Raw genomic sequence first — 19169 nt, forward strand, 5'->3', positions numbered from 1 at the left:
CCTAAACACGAGTTGATCCCAAACGATGGCCCTCACTTCAGAAACGTTTCAACCATCTGTGGCTGGAACAAACCTTCCTAGAGTAAACATAGCACTTATTTCTGCAAGCTTGCTTTGGTACCTCCACCAGCAATCTTATCTAGGTGTACATAGCTGCAATTATAGCTTCCAGGTAAGGGTCATTCATATACTGTGTGTGTGTGTGTGTGTGTGTGTGTGAGAGAGAGAGAGAGAGAGAGAGAGAGAGAGATATGCCAAGTGTTCCAAAGGAATTGAACATTATGGCTGAGAAGTCTTACATTTCATGCCTTTACATGACTGCAAAAGGGAAAGGACAACGGAATTTGAAAGCAATATGTAGCATTGCCAGTGAGTTACCGTGTTTCTCATATTTTAAGGCATCCCCAAAAAATAAGCCATGACAGGATTTCTAAGGGTTGGTGAAAAATAAGACATACCCCGAAAATAAGCCATGTCGTGTAGCCCCGACCGAGCGAGAGGCGAAGGCGTGGGACCCAGCAGGAGCTCCCTGCCTGCTTCCCCGAGCCGTCGCGCATCGGGGGACAGAGCCGAAGATCGGCGGGCGCTCCTTGCTGGGCTTGACAAGCCCGGCAAACAGCGCCCGCCGATCTTCGGACCTGTGCTGTGTGACAGGCAGGGGTGGGGGAAGCGGAGATCGTTCTCCGCTCTCCCCCCACCCCCGCCTGTCACCAAAGATCGGCGGGCGCTCCTTGCTGGGCTTGACAAGCCCGGCAAACAGCGCCCGCCGATCTTCGGACCTGTCCTGTGTGACAGGCGGGGGGGGGGAAGTGGAGATCGTTCTCCGCTCTCCCCCCACCCCCGCCTGTCACCGAAGATCGGCGGGCGCTGTTTGCTGGGCTTGACAAGCCCGGCAAACAGCGCCCGCCGATCTTCGGACCTGTCCTGTGTGACAGGCGGGGGTGGGGGGGGAAGCGGAGATCGTGCTCCGCTCTCCCCCCACCCCCGCCTGTCACCAAAGATCGGCGGGCGCTGTTTGCTGGGCTTGACAAGCCCGGCAAACAGCGCCCGCCGATCTTCGGACCTGTCCTGTGTGACAGGCGGGGGTGGGGGGGGAAGCGGAGATCGTTCTCCGCTCTCCCCCCACCCCCGCCTGTCACCGAAGATCGGCGGGCGCTGTTTGCTGGGCTTGACAAGCCCGGCAAACAGCGCCCGCCGATCTTCGGCCCTGTGCTGTGTGACAGGCGGGGGTGGGGGAGAAGCGGAGATCGTTCTCCGCTCTCCCCCCACCCCCGCCTGTCACCAAAGATCGGCGGGCGCTCCTAGCTGGGCTTGACAAGCCCGGCAAACAGCGCCCGCCGACCTGTGCTGTGTGACAGACGGGGGTGGGGGGGAAGCGGAGATCGTTCTCCGCTCTCCCCCCACCCCCGCCTGTCACCAAAGATCGGCGGGCGCTGTTTGCTGGGCTTGACAAGCCCGGCAAACAGCGCCCGCCGATCTTCGGCCCTGTGCTGTGTGACAGGCGGGGGTGGGGGAGAAGCGGAGATCGTTCTCCGCTCTCCCCCCACCCCCGCCTGTCACCAAAGATCGGCGGGCGCTCCTTGCTGGGCTTGACAAGCCCGGCAAACAGCGCCCGCCGATCTTCGGACCTGTCCTGTGTGACAGGCGGGGGTGGGGGGGGAAGCGGAGATCGTTCTCCGCTCTCCCCCCACCCCCGCCTGTCACCAAAGATCGGCGGGCGCTCCTTGCTGGGCTTGACAAGCCCGGCAAACAGCGCCCGCCGATCTTCGGACCTGTCCTGTGTGACAGGCGGGGGTGGGGGGGAAGCGGAGATCGTTCTCCGCTCTCCCCCCACCCCCGCCTGTCACCAAAGATCGGCGGGCGCTGTTTGCTGGGCTTGACAAGCCCGGCAAACAGCGCCCGCCGATCTTCGGACCTGTCCTGTGTGACAGGCGGGGGTGGGGGGGGAAGCGGAGATCGTTCTCCGCTCTCCCCCCACCCCCGCCTGTCACCAAAGATCGGCGGGCGCTGTTTGCTGGGCTTGACAAGCCCGGCAAACAGCGCCCGCCGATCTTCGGCCCTGTGCTGTGTGACAGGCGGGGGTGGGGGAGAAGCGGAGGTCGTTCTCCGCTCTCCCCCCATCCCCGCCTGTCACCGAAGATCGGCGGGCGCTCCTAGCTGGGCTTGACAAGCCCGGCAAACAGCGCCCGCCGACCTGTGCTGTGTGACAGGCGGGGGTGGGGGGGAAGCGGAGATCGTTCTCCGCTCTCCCCCCACCCCCGCCTGTCACCAAAGGGGTGGGGGGGAAGCGGAGATCGTGCTCCGCTCTCCCCCCACCCCCGCCTGTCACCAAAGATCGGCGGGCGCTGTTTGCTGGGCTTGACAAGCCCGGCAAACAGCGCCCGCCGATCTTCGGCCCTGTGCTGTGTGACAGGCGGGGGTGGGGGAGAAGCGGAGATCGTTCTCCGCTCTCCCCCCATCCCCGCCTGTCACCGAAGATCGGCGGGCGCTCCTAGCTGGGCTTGACAAGCCCGGCAAACAGCGCCCGCCGACCTGTGCTGTGTGACAGGCGGGGGTGGGGGAGAAGCGGAGATCGTTCTCCGCTCTCCCCCCATCCCCGCCTGTCACCGAAGATCGGCGGGCGCTCCTAGCTGGGCTTGACAAGCCCGGCAAACAGCGCCCGCCGACCTGTGCTGTGTGACAGGCGGGGGTGGGGGGGAAGCGGAGATCGTTCTCCGCTCTCCCCCCACCCCCGCCTGTCACCAAAGATCGGCGGGCGCTGTTTGCTGGGCTTGACAAGCCCGGCAAACAGCGCCCGCCGATCTTCGGCCCTGTGCTGTGTGACAGGCGGGGGTGGGGGAGAAGCGGAGATTGTTCTCCGCTCTCCCCCCACCCCCGCCTGTCACCAAAGATCGGCGGGCGCTCCTTGCTGGGCTTGACAAGCCCGGCAAACAGCGCCCGCCGATCTTCGGACCTGTCCTGTGTGACAGGCGGGGGTGGGGGGGAAGCGGAGATCGTGCTCCGCTCTCCCCCCACCCCCGCCTGTCACCAAAGATCGGCGGGCGCTGTTTGCTGGGCTTGACAAGCCCGGCAAACAGCGCCCGCCGATCTTCGGCCCTGTGCTGTGTGACAGGCGGGGGTGGGGGAGAAGCGGAGATCGTTCTCCGCTCTCCCCCCATCCCCGCCTGTCACCGAAGATCGGCGGGCGCTCCTAGCTGGGCTTGACAAGCCCGGCAAACAGCGCCCGCCGACCTGTGCTGTGTGACAGGCGGGGGTGGGGGAGAAGCGGAGATCGTTCTCCGCTCTCCCCCCATCCCCGCCTGTCACCGAAGATCGGCGGGCGCTCCTAGCTGGGCTTGACAAGCCCGGCAAACAGCGCCCGCCGACCTGTGCTGTGTGACAGGCGGGGGTGGGGGGGAAGCGGAGATCGTTCTCCGCTCTCCGCCCACCCCCGCCTGTCACCGAAGATCGGCGGGCGCTGTTTGCTGGGCTTGACAAGCCCGGCAAACAGCGCCCGCGTGCACTTTATTAAAAAATAAGACATCCCTCAAAAATAAGCCATGTCGTGTTTTTTTGAAGAAAAAATTAATATAAGACATGACTTATAATATGAGAAACACGGTAGTTAATCAACAGTTGAGTAGTTGTTTTTTACCCATGGTGTGTTTGTTTTTACAGGGGTCTGTTCCAAATAAGTTTTATGTACACAACGACATATTCCGTTATGAAGATGAAGTATTTGGTGACTCTGAAGCTGAACTGGATGAAGGTAAGGGAATCGGTCAGAGGGGGGACGTAGGAAGCCCTGCTAGCTCAGACTAAAGGCCTCTCTGATCCAGCGTTCTGTTCTCACAGCAGCCAAACAAGATGCCTATAAGAAGTCCAAAGTCCAATACAATACAAGCAGCACGCAAGGGCACAAGATTCAATCAAATTTCAATCAAGTATTATTAGTACAAAAAGAAAACAATAAGAGAACCATATACAAATGCTGACACAGAAGCCAAAACCAAACGTCAGGCAGATAGCATATACAAATAAATACCGAAAGGCAAACCAGTCTTTATGGTCTTTGAGGCTATGTAGCGGTCAGCAAAGTAGCAGCAGGTCGAACCATGTATATTAGTAATTTCGTTCGAATACTAATAAGACCTGGTTTATACCACCAGTGAATGTATTAAACATAACAGAAAGCAGAAGGAGAAACTACTGAAGAAGCCCGTCATATGGGCGAAACAGGTGAAAAACGCCGGCAGCCTGTCTATCATTGACCCCTCGTTCGACCTGCTGCCACTTTGTATACACTATCTGCTGGATGTTTGGTTTTGGCTTCTGTGTCAGCATTTGTATATGGTTCTCTTGATTGAAATTTGATTGAATCTTGTGTCCTTGCGTGCTGCTTGTATTGTATTGGACTTTTGAAGAAATTGGCAGCATTAGCCCATTATTTCAGTTTTTTATAAGAAGTCCAAAAGCAGGACTTCAGGGGAGCAGCATGCTGGAACTGAGAAATTCAGATGAACCTGAGCACAACTCACTGTGGAAACTGCACACAGTCATATCTTTAGTTGCATTCGCTTCATGTTGCAGATTTTCGGGTTGTGAACGCGGCAAACCTGGAGGTGTATACTTCCAGGTTTCGCTGCATGCGCAGAAGAGTTCTGCGCGCTCCGTGCATGTGCAGAAGCACCACTCTAGTTGCGGACTTTTCGGGGTCCCTGGAATGGATCGTGTCCATAAGTAGAGATACCATTGTAGAGGCAATCCAAGCTGAGCTAGAGCATATTTCCACAAACATTTTGTGCTCCAGGTCGAAGGGTTAAGACCCTAGCCTTTGAATAAAAGTGTGCTTATCTAAGTGCTGCTCGGTTGGTATAAGTGCCGGTGTGGCCTAGTCCTACTTGGGTTATTGTTGCCACAAATCCAGCCTGATAACAAGCCCTGCAGGCAGTTGCAATTTTGCACTTGGCAGAGTCTGGCTAGATTATTCAAGATTCTAACCTGACGCAGTTATTTGTCTGTTGTTACCCTGAGCCAGTTCCCACAAAGGGCAATTTGAATGACATTTGAATGAATCTGATTGATATTATCATGGCTGTTGTTGACCCCAGGGGGCTGACCGTTCTGTTACCCTTTCATATAATAACTATCAACTTGACAGGAATTCTTTCTTTCAGTTTCCAGTAAGAAAAGATCAGAGAGATGGCTGCTAGGAGTAAATTGTAGTCCCCCGGGGGGGGGGGGGATTTTCTGTTTTTTAAAAAGCAAGTCTATGTGCAGAAATGCAGTGGTGTGGGGGTGGTTAAGCTGAGCATTTCAGTAGTATTGTGCTGTGTGAGTCAGATTTCATTCAGAGACCGAGCACGTGTTCCTCGGGAAAGATCCACTTTGAATTAGGGGGCATTTGATGTCTCTGAGATGCAAGAAAAATTGTCTAACCTCCTTACCTACCAAATTTTGCTGCCCTGTGAATTGGAGGGTACTTGTTCATTGGTTAAAAGACTTTAATCTGTTAATCTAACTAACTAAGCATTGCAGCTCTACTTCAGTCTGTCTGCACTGTTTCATATTATATACAACGTTGTTGCTGTCAGCAAAGAAGCACCTTCCTTTAAAAGTGCTGTTCTCCTACTTAATTACCAATAGTTAAAAAGACTTTCTCTCTAATGTCTTAGAGTCAGAAGATGAAGTAGAAGAAGAACATGAAGAAAGGCAGCCATCCCCTGAGCCTGCTCAAGAGAATGCAAGCAGTACTTACTACGATAATCACCCTGTAACGTAAGGCAACTTTATATTCTTACATTGCAACCAGCCTATGCAAAACAAGTTTCATTTTTTTTTTAAATTATACAAATCCCATTTAACAATATTGAGACATCCTGTTTTCAGGTCTTTTATCTTTATCCTGCGATGAAGTCTAATGTAATAATGTGTGGAACTTACAATCAAAAGGCGTTGAAAGATTGTTCACATTGTATTTCTGAGCAACAACATACTACCTCTGGAAGATTTTCGTAAGGATTATTGCCTTACAGTGATTCTTGTAGTGTATAGAGAAATCAGAATATACGGTAATTAATGTGAGGCATGAATGTGTAGCCCTCTTTTTAAATATTAGGCAGGTGTCGCCCCGGTTGTCTTTTTAGTGCCTACTTGAAATCCTTCCTCCTTCAACAAGCCATTTTAAGTAGAGATCTTTTCCACTCTGCGTCGACGCTGGAGATGGAGATGAGGAACGGCTTAGGGAGCTGGGTATGTTTAGCCTGGAGAAGAGAAGGTTAAGGGGTGATATGATAGCCATGTTCAAATATATCAAAGGATGTCATATAGAGGAGGGAGAAAGGTTGTTTTCTGCTGCTCCAGAGAAGCGGACACGGAGCAATGGATTCAAGCTACAAGAAAGAAGATTCCACCTAAACATTAGGAAGAACTTCCTGACAGTAAGAGCTGTTCGGCAGTGGAATATGCTACCAAGGAGTGTGGTGGAGTCTCCTTTGGAGGTCTTTAAGCAGAGGCTTGACAGGCATATGTCAAGAATGCTTTGATGGTGTTTCCTGCTCGGCAGGGGGTTGGACTGGATGGCCCTTGTGGTCTCTTCCAACTCTACGATTCTATGATTCTATGTTTTTTTAGATGTTTTGTCACTTGTGTGTGAGCTGCCTTGGGCTTTGGGGGAGGAAGGGTGTGACTGAGATACATATATAAAAGAAAATGTATTTCACTTTTGGTTAATTTTACTTGTAACCAAAAATTACTGGCTTATGTATACAAGCAGTAAGTGCTAGGGCTGTAAGGGGATGAGGTAATTGATAAGGCAAACTTAAGGCAATTGTTGGGAATCATCTCGGAAGGAAATTAATTTGTTAAACTGTGTTTCTAGTTGAGGAATGGCTATGTAGTTTTTTTATGGCACTATAGGAATGATGGATTTGTCCAGCTATCAGTAGTCAGAGTTTAAGGAGCTAGTGAAGTGGTGCTTCAACAGAAAAGAGTTCAGCAAAATCATGGATTGCAGGATGGTTGAGATGCATATGCAACATGGGGTAAAGGCTGGTAGGGTATACAGTCATCTTCCCCCCACTGATAGCTGCCATTGCTCATGTCAGTATATCTAGTTCTGCTATCTGTTAGCATTTTAGGTTAATAAAATCTTGATAGTTGACGATGCATCCAATTCTCCTAGTAATGGAATAGAAGAAACGTTGGAAGAATCTACTCACGAACCTGAGCCTGAGCTGGAATCCGAATCAAAAGCTGAAGAGCTAAAACCTGAAACGGAAGAAAAAAATATTGAAGAGCTAGAAGAAAAGTCTCCATCCCCACCTCCTGTAGAAACAGTTTCTCTACCACAAGAACCACCAAAGGTTGGTTAAGTTTCGATGCTTTGTGTAACTAGATTGAAGATGGCTGTCCAACTCGGATTGTGAAGAAACATGGGTAGCTATAATCACAAATAGAACTGGTGGGAGTAGCTTTTTTGCATTGAGTATTCAGCATAAATGAGTGTTCCCATTGCCCTGTCCATACAAATGGACATTCACATTACTTATAGTCCAAAGCCAAATGAAAAATGTTTCTAATGGGTACTGAGGCTAGTAAATGTATTTTAAGAACCTTCTTAAAAATCAAAGCTCATTAGTCCTCTTGATATAGGACAGCAAGTTTTTTAACATAATTGATTCTTTACTGCTTTCTTACAATGTAAGTTGAAATGCGTCCAGTCTCATGATTCCCTTCCCTCCCAGCAGAAGGGAAGAATATTGCAGGCACTGTGCTCTGTTATGACAGCCTACTAATTTGAGAGCTTTGGGAAGAAGTCACAGTAAATTTACCCACAAGGTTATGATCTTGAATACTTCCATCTATTGCTTCTTAGCCATGACATATTTAGCTATTACAGAGTAATCACGTTTGGTGCCTCTGGATGAGACTCCTTCAGGAGAACATTCTATAAATAGGGATCACAACCAATTAGACCCGTTCCCTAACCTCTGGTATAAGGGCACCTGTAGAAGGATCTTGGATCAGTTGGGATAGGTTGATTTGGAAGAGGTGGTTCTTCAGAGATGCTTTAGTCCAAGTCATAAAGGCAACACTTGAAATAGTTAAAGTAATTCCTGGTCCACTGACAAGCACAATTCAAACACTTTGAATTGTGCAAACACTCTGAATTGTGCTTGTCGGTGAACCAGCAATCAGTTTTAACTACAGTATTTCAAAACCGACAAGGTACATTCCATATAACTGGTCCCAGTCAGTATTCTAGCCTCTCTGTTTTGAATCAGCTGAAGCTTTTGACTGTTCAAAGCACATTCAGTGCTTTACAGTAGTCTAAATGGGAAGTTACCAAGGGGATCTGCCTATATCCTTTCTGGTGGGATCATAGCTGTCACACCAGCCTAAGCTGGTAAAAGGCACTTCATGCAGCAGGTGCCACTGGGTTGTAAAAATTGAGAACAGAATGCAGTAGCATATCTAAACTGAGCTTTCTTTTCTAGGGGGGGAGAGGTCCTAGTTAGGGAAGACCCTGGTTGGTCCTAATTGCAGCTAATGACAGAAATGATATCGTATGCTACCCCAGTTAAGACTGATAGGGAAAGTGTGAGGGAATTTGGTCCTGAGAGCAAAAGGATTGTGGATAGTGCCCTGCCCTTTGGCCTGGTTGCAGTCTCTGGGAATATTAAGTCTGTACTAGCCCCCAAAGAATGATAAAGCATGAAAAATGTACCAGTGCATAACTGCCCTCTCTTTCACCCCCAGTTTAAGTGAGTATAGGATTGCAACCTAAAGTGATGAACATGATCTGTTGAAATGAATAGATAACTAAAATGGTAAAAAACATTCACAATCTGTTTTGCTGACATCGTACAGTATTATGATTGCACTTAATTCTGAGACTGTCTTGCCGTAGAACAAATGTTTCTATTGGTCTAGTTTTCCCGTAAGAAATGTCCGTGGTTTTCCATGATGAGCAGCCCAGGTTTGTTGCATTTCCTGCAGGCTTTCTCTTGGGCTTCAGTGACCAGTAAAAACCTGCCTCCTAGTGGTACTGTTTCTTCCTCTGGAATTCCACCCCATGTTAAAGCACCAGTCTCACAGGTAACCAGTCTGTGAACACCTTAGATTGTCTGCTTGTTTACATCTACAAACTGCTTCACTAACAAAGCAAGTTACAATTTCTTGAATTATGCCAATTGGCTGCTTAATATATATATCCCAGCACCCTGTACCAACTTATGACTGTTTTGTAGACTGGTTCATTCATTTCTTACCAGCAGTGCTGTTTTTCTAGAGAAAGAGGTGCATGAACTTGCCATGAACTTTTCTTATTCTCTTACAATGGCAGTGGCACCCACTTGAGAGGTGCTGGAACTGAGCCCTGGCAAGTTCCGGCTGAAAAAAAGCCCTGCTTATAAGTATTATTGTCCCTCCTATTTCCAGAATGTTTGTGGCAGTGTGATATATAAGTTGTCTGAAACAAGGGTGTAGAGGGGATGCCTTGGGGGTCATCCACACTTTCGTTTGAAACGTATTTTGAAAATCTGGGAAGTGTAGGTGTGCATATTTAGTTATTCAGGATATCATAACCAGTTACTTTCTTTAAAACAAAAACAAAAAACTTATTTTTCGGTTTCAAAAAATACATAAAACAAACAATCCCTATGTACTCCCACGCCCAAGAAACATTCCATGCACATGCTAAATAAATGATACAGTCAAAACATTAAGTGGGTTTGTACAATAGTTTGGAGTTGATGATAGCAGTTAAGGGTCTTCTGACTTAACAGATTGTCCCAGAGTGAGTCATGAGTAGTTGGAAAGGTAGTTGAATTCATCTTTCTGCACCTTATAATTACTAGAGAATGTTTTGTGGAGGACACGGAGATAGGTTTAAGCACAATGCTGCTGCTTTCCCCCCAAAAAAACTTGGCAAATCTGCATAAACACCGCTACCATACCAAGAGGCAAGGTGAAGAACCCAGCTCTGGTAGAAGACATTTAAGGATGTCACACTAGCAGTATAATCAGACCCTTTGACACAGCCCACTGTTGCACGCTTAGCTGAAATGAATAGATCAGTGGTTTTCAACCAGTGTGCTGTGGCACCTTGGGGTGCCTTGAATGATGGTCAGGGGTGCCACGGGCAACACTGGGCTCTGTCCCTTTTTCCTTCCCTCTCTCCTCTGATATCCTCTTGTGTCTCTGCCTCCCAAAAGGCTTGCACAGCTGTTTGTTGCAGCAGCCCTGGCTACTAGCTCCGCAAGCGAATGGTGCCTCTGGGGCTGGCCAGGGGCTGCTGGTTGCCAGGAGCTGAGGCGGCCTTGGAGCAAGCAGTTCAGGGAGCCCAGCCAGCCCTTGCTGTTGGAAATGGACAGACAAGTCCAAGGCCCCTGTGGGGCAGTGTGAGGAGGCACCTCTCTTTGGGGGCAGCTCAGAGATTAGGGGTGGCAACAGCAGCTGCCTGGAGGACTCCCAAGGAGAGGGGAGAGGAGAGGAGGCTGAGGGAACACTCCACAAGGAAGGGGTTTGAAAAAGGGTGAGGGGCTGTCAGCTCTTCAGGCAAGGGGTGAGCCCCACAGGGGTGCCACAGTCAATAATATTTTTTTATTTATACCCCGCCCATCTGGCTGGGTTTTCCCAGCCACTCTGGGCGGCTTCCAACAGAATATTAAAATGCAATAGTCTGTTAAACATTAAAAGCTTCCCTAAACAGGGCTGCCTTTAGATGTCTTCTTCTAAAAAGTCTGGTAGTTGCTTTTCTCTTTGACATCTGGTGGGAGGGCGTTCCACAGGGCGGGTGCCACTACCAAGAAGGCCCTCTGCTTGGTTCCCTGTAACTTGGCTTCTCGCAGTGAAGGAACTGCCAGAAGGCCCTCTGAGCTGGACTTCAGTGTCCGGGCAGAACAATGGGGGTGGAGACGCTCCTTCAAATATGGACTGAGGCCATTTAGGGCTTTAAAGGTCAGCACCAACCCTTTGAATTGTGCTCAGAAACGTACTGAGAGCCAATGTAGATCTTTCAAGGCCAGTGTTATGTGGTCCCGGCGGCCACTCCCAGTCACCAATCTAGCTGCCACATTCTGGATTAGTTGTAGTTTCCGGGTCACCTTTGAAGGTAGCCCCACATAGAGCGCATTGCAGTTGTCCAAGCGAGAGATACTAGAGCATGCACCATTCTGGCGAGACAGTCTGCAGGCAGGTAGGGTCTCAGCCTGCGTACCAGATGGAGCAGATAGACAGCTGCCCTGGACACAGAATTAACCTGCACCTCTATGGACAGCTATGAGTCCAAAATGACTCCCAAGCTGCGCACCTGGTCCTTCAGGGGCACAGTTACCCCATTCAGGACCAGGGAGTCCTCCACACCGGCCCGCCTCCTGTCCCCCACAAACAGTACTTCTGTCTTGTCAGGACTCAGCCTCAATCTGTTAGCCGCCATCCATCCTCCAACCGCCTCCAGACACTCACACAGGACCTTCACTGGTTCTGATTTGAAAGAGAGGTAGAGCTGGGTATCATCCGCATGCTGATGAACACCCAGCCCAAACCCCCTGATGATCTCTCCCAGTGGCTGCATGTAGATGTTGAAAAGCATGTAGTTCGTCAAGAGTGTCGTGGACTCAAAAAGGTTGAAAACCTTTACAGTAAAACATTGCTGGCAGTGTGTATAAGATTTATAGTTTTCCCGAATGTTAAATCATTAAGTGTAAAACCATCTATTGACATGGGCATAGGAGCTGGCTCCTATGCCCATGTCATAACATATTTGAGGGGGCCACCCCCCCTCCCAAAGTTGATGGGCATTGCCATTCAAATGGTGTGGGTGTCTGTTGTGTCATGTGATCGATTATGTGGGGGTGGGGCTTAGCTGCCCACCCCTCAAAATATTTTACTGAAGTTGGCCTGGACATGGGCTCTCCCACTAATGAGTCAGTAGGCTTGGTTAGTTAATGTAGAAAGAAGCTACATGTTTTATTGTCATCAGTCCCTTTAACACTGAATACCAACAGGAATGGAGCCAAAGTTGGGTCATTGAGAAATAAGAGGGAGGTATTGGCTTGTAGAAATAAATAATAATATTAAATGCATTTAAAAACAAACACTCCCTAGCTTTACAGTCTAACAAGTTAATAAAGATCCAGCACACAAGGGGAAAGGGATGAGGAGGGAAGAGGAATATAAAATTCAAAACCCAGGCCCCAATTTCTAGGCAGTTGTTCCTATATTGACCAGCTGGCTTAGTTCATAGCTCAGTGGCAGGAGGTGCCTGATGGAGCTTGGCCTCCAGCAAAGCAGACGCCGTGAACTCTGCTTCCGATCTCTCCCACCAAGGCAGCCTGACGAAATGGCTGCCCACAGATGACAGCTGAGGGAAGAGGAGGCCTGATGCAGCTGGTCTTTTGCAGCAGAGCCAATGGGGGGAGCTCTGCTTCTCAGCTCTCCCAGTACTTAACACGGCATGGTGCTTAAGAAGGCCCCTGACCTTGGGGGAGGGAGGGGGGTGGCTTTTCAGGGTTGCCAGGCATCTGACCCTTCCTCATCACCACCAGTGCTTTGGGCCCTAGCTAGCCTGAATAAGATGTAGTTTAGAACTCGATTCAGTGTTCTGTTTTTTGTTGTTGTTGTTGTTGTTCTATAACAAAAAGTAAGCCCTACAGTCCTGGTTTGGTACAGAGGAATTCATAATTAGAATGTTTTTCCAACTACAAAAAAAACAAAACACCCCCCCCCCCAAAAAAAAAGCTTTATTCTGCATTTATGAGTTGCTCTGCTTTGGCTGTTCAAGTTATCTTTAGGATTTTTGCTAACAGTGCATTTTCTTGTTCCAGCAAAGAGTAGAAACAAAACCTGAAACCCAGTCTCAGCCTCCTCGTGTGCGTGAACAGCGTCCGCGGGAGCGGCCAGGCTTTCCTTCAAGGGGCCCCAGACCAGGTAAAAAATAATCCAAGCACCAGTATTACAAATTTGGCTTGCAGTGGCTTTTCTGGATTTTCCTTAGAAAATCAGGTCGTTCACCTGGTTCGACGGGCAGGTTTTTAAGCAGAGGTTGGATGGCCATCTGCTATGGATGCTTTAGTTGAGATTCTTGCATAGCTGGGGGTTGGACTCGGTGACTCTCAAGGACCCTTCCAACTCTACCATCCTATGATTCTGTGACCTACCCTAAGTTCTCTAGCTTTAAATTTGAATGTGAAAGGCCCTTTTGGCCTTGAAGCTACATGAAAATTACACACATACACATGGGGTGGGGAGAGAGATTTCCCCCCCCCCAAAAAAAAGAAGTGAACAGTTTCTGAAAATAGGTTCTTTAAAAAAAGCCCACCTGTTTTCCTCTAAGAACAAGAAGAAAATACACCTACCGAAATCTAAACTTGACTATTTACCTATCTTAAGTTCATACAAAGGCTTTTCCATTTTTGCTGGAGTTACTCTTCTAGTTACATTTGCATTCTTCTCTTTTGCAGTGTTCCAAGTGTGCTCTCTAACTTCCACAGTGCTCCAGCTCCCCCTTTATAGTGCTTCAGTGCTCTATCTTTGATCTTTTTAATTCTCTCCTTTTATATACATATGTTACTTCAACTTTCTCTCCTAACCTTTTAGCCTGCCAGAAAGGGAATAGAATCCAGGATGAATTTCTAGTCGCTGATACCTGTTAGGTTTCTCTCTTGCCTCCCCCTTAAACCTTTTAGGCTTCATTTTCTCCTAACTGGGAAGTCCCCGGGCAAATTTTGACATTCCTGGTTACAACAGATAATAAGCAAAGGCAGCATCCATTTTTATGAAATAGAACTGAACATGGGATTGAATCCAGAGTTCATTCTCGCCAGCAGGAGCATCCCATGTGTTTGTAAGCTGACTGCTGTTTGCGTCCTGGTTGTGTATGAATGCAGGTCGAGGAGACATGGATCAAAACGAATCAGACAATCGACGGATAATTCGCTATCCGGATAGTCATCAGCTCTTCGTTGGCAATTTACCACATGATATTGACGAGAATGAACTGAAAGAGTTTTTCATGAGTAAGTGACACATCGGTGAAGCTTGAGGTGTTGGGGATTCTTGCTAGTCACATATTAAGTTCCCTCTCTAATTAGCATTGCTGAAAATGCCTTCTCAGTAAACTGACTTGCTGTTTAATAGATGTTATACATTTTTTCCATAACCACCTACACCCTGCTTTCACAGGCTTTGGGAACGTTGTGGAACTTCGCATCAATACTAAAGGTGTTGGAGGAAAACTCCCAAACTTTGGCTTTGTGGTGTTTGATGACTCTGAGCCGGTCCAGAAGATTTTATTGGCAAAAGTAAGTAATCTACTCTAGTCGCCATGTGATAAACTAGTGTTAGATTCTGTTTTCATTACTGCACATGACCCATTGAATTCTTACTTTTGTAAGTCCCCACCCACTTCACATTCATCCATCAATGGATTTCTGTGAACCAGGAATAAGTCAGTGAAAGACTGGCTTAAAAGCCTTTCTCCTTGAGGTGCTATGGGGTTTTTTTTGTAGTTAAGTCTTCTGTGTGGAAAAAGCTTAATAATGCTATTTCCCACTTGCAGCCTGAAGTGAGAAGAGTCCATTCTATCAGAGGGGGGTAGGGAGAGGATCTGGCTGTAGGCCTGTTCAGATGGCACTTGCCTGCCTTTTGTAGATCAATACTTCACAGTGAAGTCTAGGAACACGTTTTGCACTTCCTCTCCTTCCTCCTCACTGCACATTTATTGTAGTGGCTTTAAAAAAAAACAAATGGGAATCTCCCTAACTCCGCAATCCAGACCTCAATTAAAAGAAGGATTTGAATTGAAGGTTTATGAAGAGGCCACAGTTAATGTACAGCAAGTGATAGCTGGACTGATGAGAGGCAAAGTGCAGTGTGAACCAGTCCCTAGTTAATGTAATAGTGAAAATAATCCTCTCTTATCCGAAAATAGGTCACAGCTATTTGTTTGCAACACCATTGAAAACTGAGAGTAATCTAAATTGCAAAAGTGTTATTACTGAAAATTACCGCTCTTGAAAGGAGTGAATCAGGATAGAGATTTGAGGGCATAATTTAGATACGGCACGGAACGGTTGATTAGAACGCATACAGAATTACAGTGTACGGTAGAAAGCGGCAAGAGAATAACTTCACAATATTTCAAGATAACAGGAAGCAGTGCTATTTTTCTAGCAAAAGAGGTGCCAGAACTGAGTTCTGGCTGACAAACCCTGATGGGAAGTCATAATCTTGTAATTTATTTATTTTTTAATTACCAGTTCCTTACTGTGTTTGGATAATCAGCTCAATTGAGAATTGGCCGTCCTTGCACCCAGATCCTAGACCTGAAGAAAGGAGTGATCTGGGATAACTAAGAACATGCATTGCTTCTAAAGTGGAGTTTTGTAAGGAATGTTCAAAGTATGGCAGCTTCTACCTGGTAGATTTCTGCCATCCATACAAACAACGTTGTCACGGATGGTGCAAAATACCGTCCACTGGGTCTGTGTATTGTAGCTAGCAAGATAACAGTAATAAGAATTGCTAATGATATGACACCTGAATGCTAACTAGCATTGTGATTGACACACTCTAAAGAAATGATGCGTTCTGATGTGGTCTGCCAATGTCTGTCAGCAGTTAGGTTAGCTAAGCACAGCATAACTCGGTGCTCTAATGTTGCATGCATGACATGGAGATGATGATTATACCCAGCCATTCTGGGAGCCTTCTGCATATTTTCTACTAAGTGAGCTAATGAACCTCTTTGGACACTATAAAACTAGCTAAGCTTTTGGTATTAATACTTTTATCTTCTCCCTCCCTCCCTCCCCACCCCCCACCCTTTCAAGCCTGTTATGTTTCGTGGTGAAGTGCGCTTGAACGTAGAAGAAAAAAAGACCAGAGCTGCTCGTGAAAGGGAGACCCGAGGTGGTGGCGATGACCGCAGAGATATCCGGCGCAACGACCGAGGTCCAGGGGGTCCACGTGGCATTGTGGGTGGTGGAATGATGCGAGACCGCGATGGAAGAGGGCCTCCTCTAAGGGGTGGCATGGCCCACAAACTTGGCTCCGGAAGAGGAACTGGGCAGATGGAAGGCCGGTTCACAGGTCAACGTCGTTGAAGACCCAAATGTTGGCAGGCAGTCTTGGCAGTGATACATTATTCGTCGTGTTTGCATTCTTGTTAATTTTCTGGCTTTGGAATGTAACACAGCCTTTTTGATCATTTCTTTGATGTGAGAAACATCCTTTGGTTACCAGTTAAATTGAGGTGGACGTTCTTTCCCCAATTTCACAAAGAAGTCACACTGTTAACGTATAACTTAGACTTGGAGATTAAGGACTGAGAAATGACCATTTAAACTTTCTGCGGCAACAACTTTAAAAAAAAAAAAGGACAAGGGCGTGCCTAATTTGAGTTAAGGTCATTTCAGTAAAAAAAAAAAGCACCCTTCTGCTACACATTTTGTGTAAGTGTTACTGTTTCTGCCTATTACTGTTGGAAACGCAACTAGTGCAATCTTTGCAATTGGAGAAGCTTGCCCTTCCCCCCCCCCTTTTAGAACACTTGGCTCCAAACAACTCACGTTTTTATGAACTCAAAAGCGCACTAATGGGTATTTGACTCCTTTTACGTTGACATCTGCTGAAAGCAGCAAGGAAAAAGTAGCTTGTGAAATGATGCAGGCATCCGCTCTGCTTGCTCTGACCAATATATGTACACACACACACAAACCTTAACGAGACTACAAGTATGTTCCAGAAGGAAACCATTTAGCTGTAAACACAAATGTAAAAACTTCAAAAAATCATAGTCCTGAATACAAAAAAAGTTTTTTTTTTCTTTAAAGGATCTAATGAGCCTTTCTCCAAAACGGGGATGGCTAACTGCTCAACACACACTCCTCCTCCCTTTTCCCCTTTCTGTAAGCAGTGTACAGTGAAAAATTGTCTCTACTGTATTGAGGTCTCTGGTAATGTAATAAGCATGATGGTGCCTTCTATTAAATACATCATTCCAGTGTTGCTGGTGATTTTGTACAGTATAGTGGTATGAATGGCTGTGCTGCAAAACTTTTAACAGCTGTAAAAAAAATTGTTTATAAAATCATTGTATAAAAATTGCAGTATCTTTAAATCGGTAAAGGTTACTGGAATATTATTTGCCTAGCTCTACGGTTGACATGTTTCTGAAGCCTTTGAAGGAGGGAGGAAAGAAATGGCTGCATTTTTTAACAGAAATGGAGTTGCGGGAAGTGTGTGTGCATTCTTGCATAGACAAGTCCAAAGTTAATCAAGCACGTACCTTTATTTCAAGTATACTTCGGATAAGCCTACTTAACATAAAACTTGTTACACTCAAGGATACTGCAATTTTCACAGGGCAGGAGAATAGCTCAAAGTAATTGCTATTTCCGGTTTTTGAACTGTCGTCACCCATTTTGCACAACCTCAAAGCGGCTTTGATGCCTCCACGGCTCAGATTTGTACATGGAGGGAGGACCTCCTCTTGTGTATTTGGATTTTTTTAGAGCGTCTTGAATTTTGGTGAGAGGTTTGCTGTTTCCAGGTTCCTGTTTGCATAGATCACACATTCCAGAAAACTGCAAATGTAGCAAACGATACTCCGCCCGGCTTCACGCTGGACAGTTCAGTAAGCCTCATAATTACTCTTGAGGAGGGGAGGCAAAAGTATGTGACCACTCAGAGCTGCTCTAAGCATGGGAGACCTCACTTGTTTTAATGCAACAAAAATGCCTAATGCAAGGAGCATTTGGTTAAAAGTAACCATTTGCTGTTTCCTATGAATGTGGAAAATCTTGCCTGTGTGTTAAAGGGAGTGGGGGTGAGTTTGCATTATTCTCTCCCACCCCCCACCCCCCAAAAAAATAATAATAATTGAGGTCTTCCATGTTTGACGGTAAGTCTTGCACTATTTTCATACACTTTCTGGGACACATTTCTCTTATTTCCGTGGTTATTTTGGGGGTGTGTGTTTTGTGTTGAACTGTTTCATTTTCAGATGATGCCTGGAAATGTAGTACTTGAATGCCTCACCACAAACCATAAACCTTTAAGTTTGAAAGCCTTTCCTTTAAACTGCTGTTCTCAGCAAGCGGTTTGCTTACCAGTGTTTTGTGTTCCTTGAACATTTTTTTTTTTAGTGCTATGGTATTGCCCTGTGATCTTAAAAAGAAAAAAAACTCTTAAAAGGCAAATGGCACTGGAGAAATAATCAGAAAAAAAATACGTAACTGACAATTAGAGGAGCTACTGAGCCATTCAGCTTTCCGGCCGGCTTCTTTAAATGCCATGAAATAACAATATTGGAAGCATACACAGAAGTTTACATGGTGACTGTTCGCCTACTGTACTGTGGACTCATAGTGTTCTTGTCCCTCCTTTCAATAAATGTACCTCTAGAAGAAAAAAAGCAACAGATCTCATTTGACCTGTTATAAACTGCTGATTTGTTGACAATGGGGGTAGTATTGCTATAATTGCAGTCCTATTTCAACAAACTTGCTTTAACCATCTTTTTGGCTTTAGTAGGTATGCAAGACAGTGGACTACCATCTTTATTGCTGTAATGTGTTGAGCATTATATGCTAGTAGAATCTAGTTTAATTGTTGCAGGTGGGAAGTATTTACTTTTTAAGTTTCCATTTCTGAATGTGTTTTGACTAAACATACCAATAAACTACTGATGTCTGCAGCATTCATCAATGGTCCCGAATTCTCTTCTCAGTGGAATTGGTGTTCCTCCGTGACAGTTATCTACATGGAAAGGCAATCGTGCCGGTGCTGTCGATGCTAAAATTGCTGTTGATCTGATCATTTAACTAGCAGTGGATTCTGCACCTTGCAACAACTTGCATCTTGCGCTGTCAACCCTCATGTCGAAATTCTTTGTGCTGTAGCTGCTATGAAAATATATGCACGTTGACACGGTTGTAATTGTCCATCATGCATGCTGAACCCATGGCCCTTTCTAAACCTACTAGATCTTTTATGCCAGCAGAAGAGCAGAGTCTTTGTTGTAGGACATTAAGCAGAACTTATCACATGTCCATTGCCTTTGGTGTTGAATTCTCTTCTTCTGCTTCTTGCTGTCTAAGACGAAGGCTATTCTTCCACTGCTGCTGCTTCACCGAAGTGCCTGTCACTTACGGAAAAGTTGACATTTTCAAACTGAATTTGTC

The 19169-nt window shown here is 46.8% G+C and overlaps 1 protein-coding gene across 2 annotated transcripts in view; it reads left to right on the forward strand.

The window, feature by feature from the left end:
- Positions 1 to 18685, forward strand: part of G3BP2 (G3BP stress granule assembly factor 2) — a 37863-nt gene extending 19178 nt beyond the window's left edge. For both annotated transcript variants that reach the window (XM_035135406.2, XM_035135407.2), the window contains exons 5-12: positions 3658 to 3748; positions 5655 to 5757; positions 7163 to 7343; positions 8980 to 9078; positions 12810 to 12912; positions 13872 to 14000; positions 14167 to 14285; positions 15816 to 18685. In XM_035135406.2, coding sequence (XP_034991297.2) covers positions 3658 to 3748; positions 5655 to 5757; positions 7163 to 7343; positions 8980 to 9078; positions 12810 to 12912; positions 13872 to 14000; positions 14167 to 14285; positions 15816 to 16088 — 1098 coding nt within the window. In that variant the 3' untranslated portion in view covers positions 16089 to 18685. The remainder of the gene's footprint in view (positions 1 to 3657; positions 3749 to 5654; positions 5758 to 7162; positions 7344 to 8979; positions 9079 to 12809; positions 12913 to 13871; positions 14001 to 14166; positions 14286 to 15815) is intronic.
- The last annotated feature ends 484 nt before the right edge of the window (positions 18686 to 19169 follow it).

This window comes from Zootoca vivipara, chromosome 13 (genome assembly GCF_963506605.1).
Source record: "Zootoca vivipara chromosome 13, rZooViv1.1, whole genome shotgun sequence".
In the NCBI taxonomy this organism is placed as follows: domain Eukaryota; kingdom Metazoa; phylum Chordata; class Lepidosauria; order Squamata; family Lacertidae; genus Zootoca; species Zootoca vivipara.